The sequence below is a fragment of the Priapulus caudatus genome, unplaced genomic scaffold (genome assembly GCF_000485595.1).
Source record: "Priapulus caudatus unplaced genomic scaffold, Priapulus_caudatus-5.0.1 Scaffold780, whole genome shotgun sequence".
In the NCBI taxonomy this organism is placed as follows: Eukaryota; Metazoa; Priapulida; class Priapulimorpha; order Priapulimorphida; family Priapulidae; genus Priapulus; species Priapulus caudatus.
Window position 1 is genome coordinate 109,603 of NW_014577841.1, and position 9,919 is coordinate 119,521.

The window sequence follows — 9,919 nt, forward strand, 5'->3', positions numbered from 1 at the left end:
AAATAGTGACCAGGGTACGTTCCGGTATACCGGACCGTACCCAGGGTACGTTCTGGCATAGCTCTAGTACTATAACCCGCTTACATTAACTGCCGCTGGCAGCGGCAGTTAATGTAAGCAGGCTATAGTACTAGAGCTAGTTCCGGCAGTACCCCGGGGAACATAGACCGTCACCCTATGAGCAATACCAAGTACTAATGCTGAGAGGGTCTATGTCCCCCGGGGTACTGCCGGAACATACCCTGGTACTATCTAATATGCCAGACCGTACCTCGCCCGGTTAGGGTTAGGGAGTAGGCATAGGCGACTCCCTAGACTCGTTAGTGGAGTACTAACCCTAACCATATCAGATAGTTACCAGGGTACGTTCCGGTATACCGGACCGTACCCAGGGTACGTTCCGGCAGTACCCTGGAGGACATAGACCCTATGAACTACAGTATCAGCATTGGTGTCACTCTGATTAATGTCAATTACTGGATTAAAGCATATAGTGTAGAAAATATATATTGTAATCTGCATAACATGGGAAAACTGCACAAATTTGGTCTACTTAAAACATACAAACCGAACAGTGCTGTAATCGCTGTTTTGTACATGTATTACAGTAGTTCGTGTGGATCCATTACACATTAGGTTAGGATGCAGGGACGTTTTAGCTCCCTGTCTAATCATGTGAATAGAATACCTGGCAACCATCTTTGCACCCTCTACAGACTGTGTGTCCTGCACGATTCTAACCGCCTCTTCTGGGTTGTTCAGATGGTCCAAGTACAGTCTGAAACGAAGAAATATGTGGATTTCATGGCATGATTGTCATCGTACAGCTATACATTCCTTCCTGTTATGTGGTAATTTCAATCATTGGTTATTTAAATATTATAACTCAGGTGTTATATACTTCTGTAGACAGCAAGTGTAAATGAATGCAAGAAATCGCTACACAGCAAAAATGTTTACAATCGGGCAAAAATACGGAATCATATCCAGTTTAATTGCAGCCAGGGAAGTTGTGGCTTGCTGTCACTATACTGGTTTTTATTGGTCCAATTTTTTTTTTTTAGAATTCTTGGCATAAGGCAACTGTTTTTGTATACCTAACAACATTGTCCCAGTCCTTTGCACTCTCGTATGCCTTGGCAGCATCCTTATATTTCCCCTCGCTCTCCTTGGCTTTCGCATACTGTGCATGTACCTTTGGTGAGTTGACCTTTGGCAGCAGATCCCCAACTTTGCTCCTGTTACGAAAATCGTTTCACTCTCAAAACTCAACGGTAATAATATAAGAGCAGCGATTTCTTATCCTTGCATTTTTGGCAGCTAGTGCTGCCGCACGAAGGGTCGTTGTCGTATCAGGTACTACATATATGTACCCGAGGTAGTTTTAGGTTGTTTATATTTTTATATGAGGTATGTTTAGGGTTAGGGTTAGGGTTAGGGTTAGGGTACACTTCTGTAGTACAAGTCTGGTACACTCTGTCTATACATATGTGTACCTCGGGTACGTATATGTGGTACCTGATACGACAACGACCCCTTCAGCAGTGCTTACCTGCTTTCTCACAACTCTCTTTTACAGGCTGACTGTGAGCACAACACTACTACGAAGAAGTTAAGCATGATTAAAGAGTACGATTAAGAAGTAAGTACAAAGATATATGTCACTGTGCGAACAATACTAAATATATTTCCGTTTTTGTTTATTTGATAGTTGCTTTGTTAGGATAGTTTGTGTGCTGTTCAATCTATACGTACATTAGATACATGTATTCTCTACACACGTTCTACAAACGTGTTCATGGTAGCAGGTCACGAGTTTTTCGAACAGCCGCGTCTTCGCAACCTAAACATGTTTCTATAGCGTAAAGATACTTTCACAAAGTCGTGGATATTCGTGCACTCACCAGTTCTTGTTGCGGATGTAGACTGACGCCGCCTTGTCGTAGAACTCTCCCTTCTCGTACAGCTGGGCTGCCTCTCCGAATTGCTACCAAGTTAAGAAAAAGCAATGCGACAGTCTATGGCGTATCTGCCTATGATGTATTTGACATCAACGATAACTGCATCTCGCCAGGAATAAATAATCACAATTTGTATTAAATATAAAATGCATTATAATATGATGTGTATTATACAATTTGCAATATAAAAATGCTCATTTATTATACAATATGTAAATATGTATTACACAATTTGCTTACATATCAGTTTCACTTGAGAAACAGCATATTCGTAATGTAGGACGAGACCGACGCTCGCATACCTTTATGTTTTCCAAGATGGCCGCACATTCCTTCTTCAGCGCCTTCCCGTTCATGTCCATCGCCATGGCGACGCCGCGGTTGATGTCGCCCATGCGTATGGCCATGCGGGCGATGCCAGCCTTGCATGTCTCGTTGTGGTCTCCATTTTTGTCGTCGTCGTCGGTCAGGCCCTTCTCGTAGTGGGTGAGCGCATTGCCGTAGTCTCCCCTGCGGGTCAGGTATTAGCGTCGGGTTAATGCGGGGTGGAATTCTAAATGCGTGCTGTGTACGTACGTACGCTCTACCGAGGGAATGTTTTGTTGAATCGTTTTGTTTTTGTTTTGTTTTATTTTGTTTTGTTTTGTTTTGTTTTTCTTTGTTTTGCTTTGTTTTGTTTTGTTTTGTTTTGCAATATTTCGCTTTGATTTTTGCTTTGCTTCGTTTTGTTTTGTTTTTGTTTTGTAATATTTTGTTTTGCTTTGTTTCGTTCTGTATATTTTTCCTTTCTTTTGTTCTGTTTAATAGTCGCTTTCTATAGTAACTGATGTTACCGATGTAGTAGTGCGATCGAGACGCGTCGCCAGATGGTGCTGACTACTCACACGAACTCGAGCTGCTGGGCGTACTCGCGGGAGATGAACGTGATCTCTTCGGGCGCGAGGCGGGCCGCCAGCTGCAGCGCGCGATCCCAGTGCAGCAGGTCTCTCCGCATCTCCAGCGCCGCACCCGGCTCCGACGACGCGAGGAAGAGTTCCTGCGCGAGCTCGAAGTGATCGAGGTGTGAGGCGAGGTGTCCGGCGAGCAGGTTGCGGTCCTCGACGCCCTGCACCGCCTCCAGCGACCACACCATGCTCACGTCTGCTAGCTGTCTGTACACCCGCATCGCTGCCGTGGCAACAACAACAACAACAACGTGTGACTGTACAGCGACCACACCATGCTCACAGCTCCTAGCTGTCTGTACACCCGCATCGCTGCCGTGGCAACAACAACAATGGTGACGACAACAACAACAACAATGGTAACAACAACAATGGACCATTAGTGCAGCAACAATTGTATTAACATTGCAGCGCTGACTACATGTCAATAATCTTATGCCTGCACATCTGAGTACAACTGACAATTCCCCCAACCCCTGCCCACACAAAATGGCCAAGAACAAATTGATTCGAGTAATTTTCACGCTGTGCAATCAGGCAATCTCTACGTGCCACAATAGTTATAATAGTTATACTCCTAATGTATGCTTTCCTATAGGCTTTTCAGGCCTTTCTCAACGTGCGGTAATGATCATAATAGGTTTACTCCTAATCTATGCTTTCCTAGGTCTTTGTTGTGTACGGTCACACTTACCGAATTTCACCTCTAGGTTTCGCATGGCCGCCCGTCCTAGCTCTAACCAGACATCCTTCATGTTAACATACATCGCGTAGGGCCACGCTTCCTTGAACTTCTTCAATGCAATGCACTTGCTAATGTTCTCCTGCAATACATAACAATGCCAGCATCACACTTAGACACAGCGAGCAATCGTCGTGCATTAATCATACTCCATGTCAACACGTATTTATCGATATTGATATCATGGTCACCAAATCATGATTAATCATATTGATATCAATCTAATATCATCGTTAATCGTACTCCGTGTCAGCCCGCATTTATTAATCGTGTTGGTATCACGTACAAGGAAAGTGCTGCTGCCTAACAGATAGTAAGCAATGCTGTGATGCTATTGAACTGATAAGGCTTACTGTTTACAGTTAATACTTAATGTTTTGTTTAACAGGTACAGTCAAGCGCATAACAGGTGGCAGCCTGAGATCAGTCTTTGCCTGGTACGCAGACCGACGATCAAGTTACTCTAAGTGACGATACACTGATGAGCAGGAATGAGGATGGACTGCCCGTTTATATATAGATAATAGGTAGAAACAGCCGAGTAACGAAATTTAATTTAATTAATTAAAGGCATTACCTTCAGCTCATTGGCTGTTAGGTTCTGTGGATTATCTGTCTTTGGGAACGCTTCCACGTGCACTGTGCTTAGTTTTCCGTTCTGCGTCTGCAGCGTCAGCTCCCCCTGCTGGAGAACAAGTGGCACCTGTCCGTGCGGAATCTTCATCGATCCGACGAAATCAACTTTTGATCCTGAAAAGACGCGATTTCACATTTTTTACAAATGAAATATAGAATAAATCGCCTTTTGAGGCGATTGCTATTATGAAAGAAGTTGTCAATGAAATCATGTCGCTAAAAGGCATAGATAAGCGGTGACCAACAAAACAGAAGAGGTTATAGGATATACTTGTGATGATGTAGACTAGAATGTGTTATAATTTACAGATGACCATGATGATATGACACATACTGATTTATTCAGTAGTGCTACAAAAGAGTTACATACCTTCAATGGTTTCTCTACTGTGAACATACGTATAGACCTTTTCATCGTCATACATCACAAACGTTCCCTGCAAGAGTACAACGCTATTGTTAAGTCATTACTATACATCAAGCAACCGTATGGAATATCTTATTTCTTACGCTTCAAAATATGCACGTTCAATTTAGAGAAATTTCCATTGTTTCCATTACAAATAGATATTTAAAATTGTAAACTTAGCTCTTAGAATATCTACACATTAGCAGAGTGCACAATATTAACTTGTCGAGTTAGTGAGAGTTGTCAAACAACTTTCTATGTTTTCCTCGGTGGGTGTAGACAGATGCATCCAGACCTACCATATCACCTGGTGCCTGCTCCCAGAGTAGACCCTTTGTGGTCGATGGCACCTGAGGCACTTCTGCCAGTTGTTCGTTAACCTGTCAAAAGTATCTACTCGTAAGGCACAACGACTCCTTTCCCACAGGAGAAATTACAGACACCAATATGAAACCTGTGAGTTCTAGCATGGTCATTATTGCATTCTTTATCAAACCCACGTTGCACAATGATTGTAAGCCACAAAGCTCTGACCCACAACCCACTTAATCAACCAGCATTCGCTCTGTCAGTGAGATACTAACTAACCGCAATAGAGCTTGTCAATCAGCTTTTACTCATCCATGACTAATCTCATAAAATCAGAATCTACCCAGCCTAAATCATAACCGAGTTGTTGATTTATACTACACAAGGTGTACGCATGCATCGACGAAACCTACGGGGTTCAATATGTAAACGTCGGTCTTGTCGTCGATGAAAGCTAGACGGGCGCCGCTCGCATCGGGAAACAGCTTTCTTGCAGCGATGACGTGCTTGTAGGTGTTAACGAACGCCCAGTCCTCGATGTAGAAGAAATATATGGCGCCGCTCTATCGAGAAAAGAGTCGAAAACTGTTGTCAACACGATGAACGACACATGTAGAATAACAGACAAGCCATGTTCTAATTACACCATTAAACTAGTGATGGAATATCATTATATAATATGTACTATTAGCTTACTAGCTCTTGACTTAGCTCTAGCTGCAGACTCACATCTGTGCCGTATACGAGAAACTCGTGCGTGATCGCGTGGCAAGCGATCTTCTCGTCGCCGTGGTCGTCGTCCGGAAACAGCCGCGTCTCTCGTCCCTCCGGCATTCCGGCGTCCGACTCGATCTGTGAGCAGGAGATCACCAGTGTCACATAATCCAACGAAGCAATCTCGCGCGTAACTACATGCCTTAGATGTGGCTCGCTAGATGTCAAGCCCAAGTACCATTCAATCCCGTAACATAGAACATCAAACAAGGAAAATGGCAAGTGTCCTTTATAGACAGGTGTCTGTTCTATAGAGGTGTCCTTTATAGACAGGTGTTTGTTCTATACATGTGGTTTCAGTGTATACCTGCCACTCATAGAGAAATGCTAAGAGTTTTCTTCATGGACAGTTCTACAGAGGTGCAAGCTAACACAGGTTTTACTGTAGATGTTACCTGTACCACCTAGGTTCACTTACCACGTGTAGCTGGATCTTGTTCTCGAACAGCACGGAAGCGTGTTCCGAGTTGATCTTGACGCTCTGCACCGTTCCCAGGTACTCCCGATCGCGGAGATGTTCCGGACCTGGATCCCCGATGTGAGAAACAAAATCGGTCTTAACATTAATCTTAACATGACCTTTTTCCTCGTAGACCGAAGCTCTATACACTTCGTGCGAGAAACTCGTCACTTTAGCTGAGAGGGTCTATGTCCCCCTGGGTACTGCCGGAACGTACCCTGGGTACTGCCGGAACGTAGCCTGGGTACTGCCGGAACGTAGCCTGGGTACGGTCCGGTATACCGGAACGTACCCTGGATTCTAATATGACGGACAGTACCTCGCCTACTCCACTAACGAGTCTAGGGAGTCGCCTATGCCTACTCCCTAACCCTAACCCTAACCCTAACCATATCAGATAGTTACCAGGGTACGTTCTGGTATACCGGACCGTACCCAGGGTACGTTCCGACAGTACCCTGGGGGACATAGACCCTATGAGCGTAACTTTACCCCGTTTCTGTCAACAGTCTATTGGAATGTTAATGTTACGACTAAAAATTAGCCAAAAATTAAACTATATATGCAGCAACGCAGCGCGATAGATCGGGCGCCAGTCGTCGGACGATTGCCGCCACCTCGCACCCCGCGTCCGCCGAGGTGATGCGTTACCTGAATCGGAGAGGTAGTAGAACCAGATGCGGTTGTTCATGCCGACGGCTAGATGGTACGGCCCCAGACCGATGAACGTAGGCTCAACATCAATGTTGATCACTGTCTTAGGCTCCTCCTGCCCCAGAACGAACACACGCATCACGACAATCACTGTGGTGCAGGGGTTTCGCAAGTACTCCTTTCAATCATAACACTCCCTCCCCGATATATGACCAACTAGCTTGCGTGAGGCATGCACATGAGATCGGTAAACACATCCTTGAAATTTTTTCTTAAGTTTGGAGTGTTCTTACGTGAGCATTTTCGTGGCTTTTGATTATGAATTAGAAAGATCTAAAATAAAGAAAATGTCTTCTGAGTTTTATTTCCATTACCGTGGAATTACCCAGTAGAACAGTAAGAGAGCTAATAGCTGCTACTAGTACTGCTGAACTCTAGTAGAGATTTGCCCGTACCATGTGCTGCTACTACTCACAATAAACGCACCTGCACCATGTACTACTTACTACCTACGCCCTATGTTACAATGGAATCACTCAGTAGAATAGTGAGAGAAGCTAGTGACTACCAGTAAACGCACCATGTGGCGCGCACACGCCGCACGCATGCTACTCACCCCATCCACCCCTCCTCCTCCTCCTCCTCCTCCTCCTCCTCCTCCTCCCCCTCCTCCAACCACCGTGACCTCCAGCAGAGAGGTGAGGTAGGCCACGCGAGTCCCGTGCGCTGCGTTGAGCGTCGGCAGGCGGGTGAGGAACACGTGCAGGGTGCCGCGCGTCGACGACACCGCCAGCAGCTGCCCGTCGAGCGTCCAGCGCATGCGGTCCAGTGGCGCCCTCTCGTCGTCCAGCGTCAGGATCGCGTACATCTCCTTCAGCTCCGACAGGTCGTGGATCTTCACACTAGAGGGCGCCGGTGGTGACGACGACGGCGGCGACGGCGGCAACACGCAGAAGGGAAAGAGAGAAAAATACCGAGAATGTGAAAATGATAACGACAAATAGAAAATGTAGACAAATAAGAGGATTATGACGATGTAGAGAGTTGAGAGAGAGAAAATGACGCTAGTGTCGATGCGGCCGCTGACTTGTGGCGATCATGCGTTGGTATCACATGACACATGACACATGACACATGACATGACACATGACACATGACACATGACACATGACACATGACACATGACACGCGTCTGACATTGTCATGGCAAGGTGACGCAGTTTATTCACGCGACGATACATGTTTGATCGAGCTTTACTCTCGTTTATCAACACTAGTGAGTATTGCTAAGGAAAAATGGACTAAAATCTCACGACCAAATAGGGCACATCGGACACACATTACAGCAACGGTACCCGTTCTAACACAGGAACATCAAACGCTACCTGTTGTCGCCGCAGGATGCACACTTGTTTAGCGACTGGCACATGGCGATGTCCGTGAGGTTGTCGCGGTGGTTGCGCGCCTGGAACAGCTCCTGCCCGATCTCCTTCATGTGCGTCGAGATGACGACGAAGAAACCCGAGGAGAAACCTATCATGATGTATCCATCTCCGAACCTGTAGACGAAAGACGACGAAAATCCGAATCGAAATTATCCCCCGGGCAAATTATCCACCGGGCAAATTATCCACCGGGCAAATTATCCCCCGGGCGAATTATCCACCGAGCAAATTATCCCCCGGGCGTGTTTTTCGTAATTACCCTGCTGTGCGATTTGTTGTTCATTATCTGCTTTGGTTATTATATTCTCCTCGTTGGCATGATTGAAATGCTGCGACGAGGTAATTGTGGCGCCATCTTTAGTTAGGTTTCAGTGGAAACCAAGCAGACGTGACATTTAATGCTGGAGAGGTAGAGGTTTGATTTGTTGCACGACATTCTCTTCCCAGTTTCCGTTGTTTGTTTTTTTTTTTTGTTTTTTTGTTGTTGTTTTTTTCCAGATTTGACACAAGTATATACATTTACACATATAGCTGATCAAATATGTAGACACATACAGGATTTGAACACTAATAAGAACATATTCAAAGCATATTTTGGATCATATTCAAAAATTTGGGAAGATTATAAGTACGAACTACACTAGATAAAGTCACCAACAAAATGCAGTAAGATGTATACATTACATTATAGTAAAGAAGCAAATTATCCGTTGTTTATAACACATGGTTTCTAATGCAACTGCTGAGGATATCCCTGTTAAAGTGTGAAATAGTACTGCAAAGATGAGATATCGTCAAGCTAGTGTTGTTGGAATTATTACTGGATCTGCGTTGCATCTACCAGTAATACATTGTCTCTTTTACAATAAGTCTGAATTATAGTGTACACCTACTATCTCTTCTTTATCAGGCCAGGTACGATTATAATACATGGTATAGATACTACTATCAGAAAATCCACTGGAGTATTTTATAACCCTCACAAAGGAAATACCCCCACAAATGTTTGTAGTGTTGTAAACAGCGTAAGCACACTCACCACTTGTAAGAGACGATGAGACCGTATCGAGACTGGAAGCTCAGCTGAACGGGGCTGTCAGGGTTGTTCATATTGTACATGTACATCATCTTCTTGTTCAGAACCAGGCTCACCTGCAGTGAGAGGCAACGAGCACAGATGATGACCAACCTACTCATATGACAAGCCATGCGTGTGAACTTATATTACGTGTGGCATCACATGTACATGAATCTTACACTATACGTGTGATAGGTTACGTATTGTTTCACATGTACAACCCTGACATTATAGGTAAATATAACAACGCAGAGACGGAAAATGTCGAACAAATGCATTTCTTTGCCAGGATGATCACTTTCCATGACATGCATCGACTAACAGTTCCAAGAATGCTCCCTGGACCCGTAGCAATAACAGCGCTCCTGGACCAACAGCTGCTGCAACGCCTCCTGGGCCAATAGCTGCGAAAGCGCCTCCTGTGCACGTAGCTACAGCAGTTGGACCAATATCTGTGGAAACACCCCCTGCACCAATCGCTGTCGAAGCACCCCCTAGACCAATAGC

General features: G+C 44.9%; 1 protein-coding gene across 1 annotated transcript in view; it reads right to left on the reverse strand.

Annotated features, from left to right (window-relative positions):
- The window catches only part of LOC106813478 (WD repeat-containing protein 19-like), a 17,753-nt gene that overhangs the window by 4,322 nt on the left and 3,512 nt on the right, over positions 1 to 9,919 (reverse strand). Inside the window, exons 6-21 of the mRNA XM_014817619.1 lie at positions 9,374 to 9,523; positions 8,275 to 8,448; positions 7,566 to 7,791; positions 6,887 to 7,004; positions 6,194 to 6,300; positions 5,731 to 5,853; positions 5,415 to 5,564; positions 4,992 to 5,072; positions 4,654 to 4,720; positions 4,225 to 4,397; positions 3,600 to 3,729; positions 2,846 to 3,128; positions 2,264 to 2,471; positions 1,905 to 1,987; positions 1,098 to 1,238; positions 689 to 778 (exon numbers count right to left, since the gene is read on the reverse strand). Coding sequence (XP_014673105.1) covers positions 689 to 778; positions 1,098 to 1,238; positions 1,905 to 1,987; positions 2,264 to 2,471; positions 2,846 to 3,128; positions 3,600 to 3,729; positions 4,225 to 4,397; positions 4,654 to 4,720; positions 4,992 to 5,072; positions 5,415 to 5,564; positions 5,731 to 5,853; positions 6,194 to 6,300; positions 6,887 to 7,004; positions 7,566 to 7,791; positions 8,275 to 8,448; positions 9,374 to 9,523 — 2,304 coding nt within the window. The remainder of the gene's footprint in view (positions 1 to 688; positions 779 to 1,097; positions 1,239 to 1,904; positions 1,988 to 2,263; positions 2,472 to 2,845; positions 3,129 to 3,599; positions 3,730 to 4,224; positions 4,398 to 4,653; positions 4,721 to 4,991; positions 5,073 to 5,414; positions 5,565 to 5,730; positions 5,854 to 6,193; positions 6,301 to 6,886; positions 7,005 to 7,565; positions 7,792 to 8,274; positions 8,449 to 9,373; positions 9,524 to 9,919) is intronic.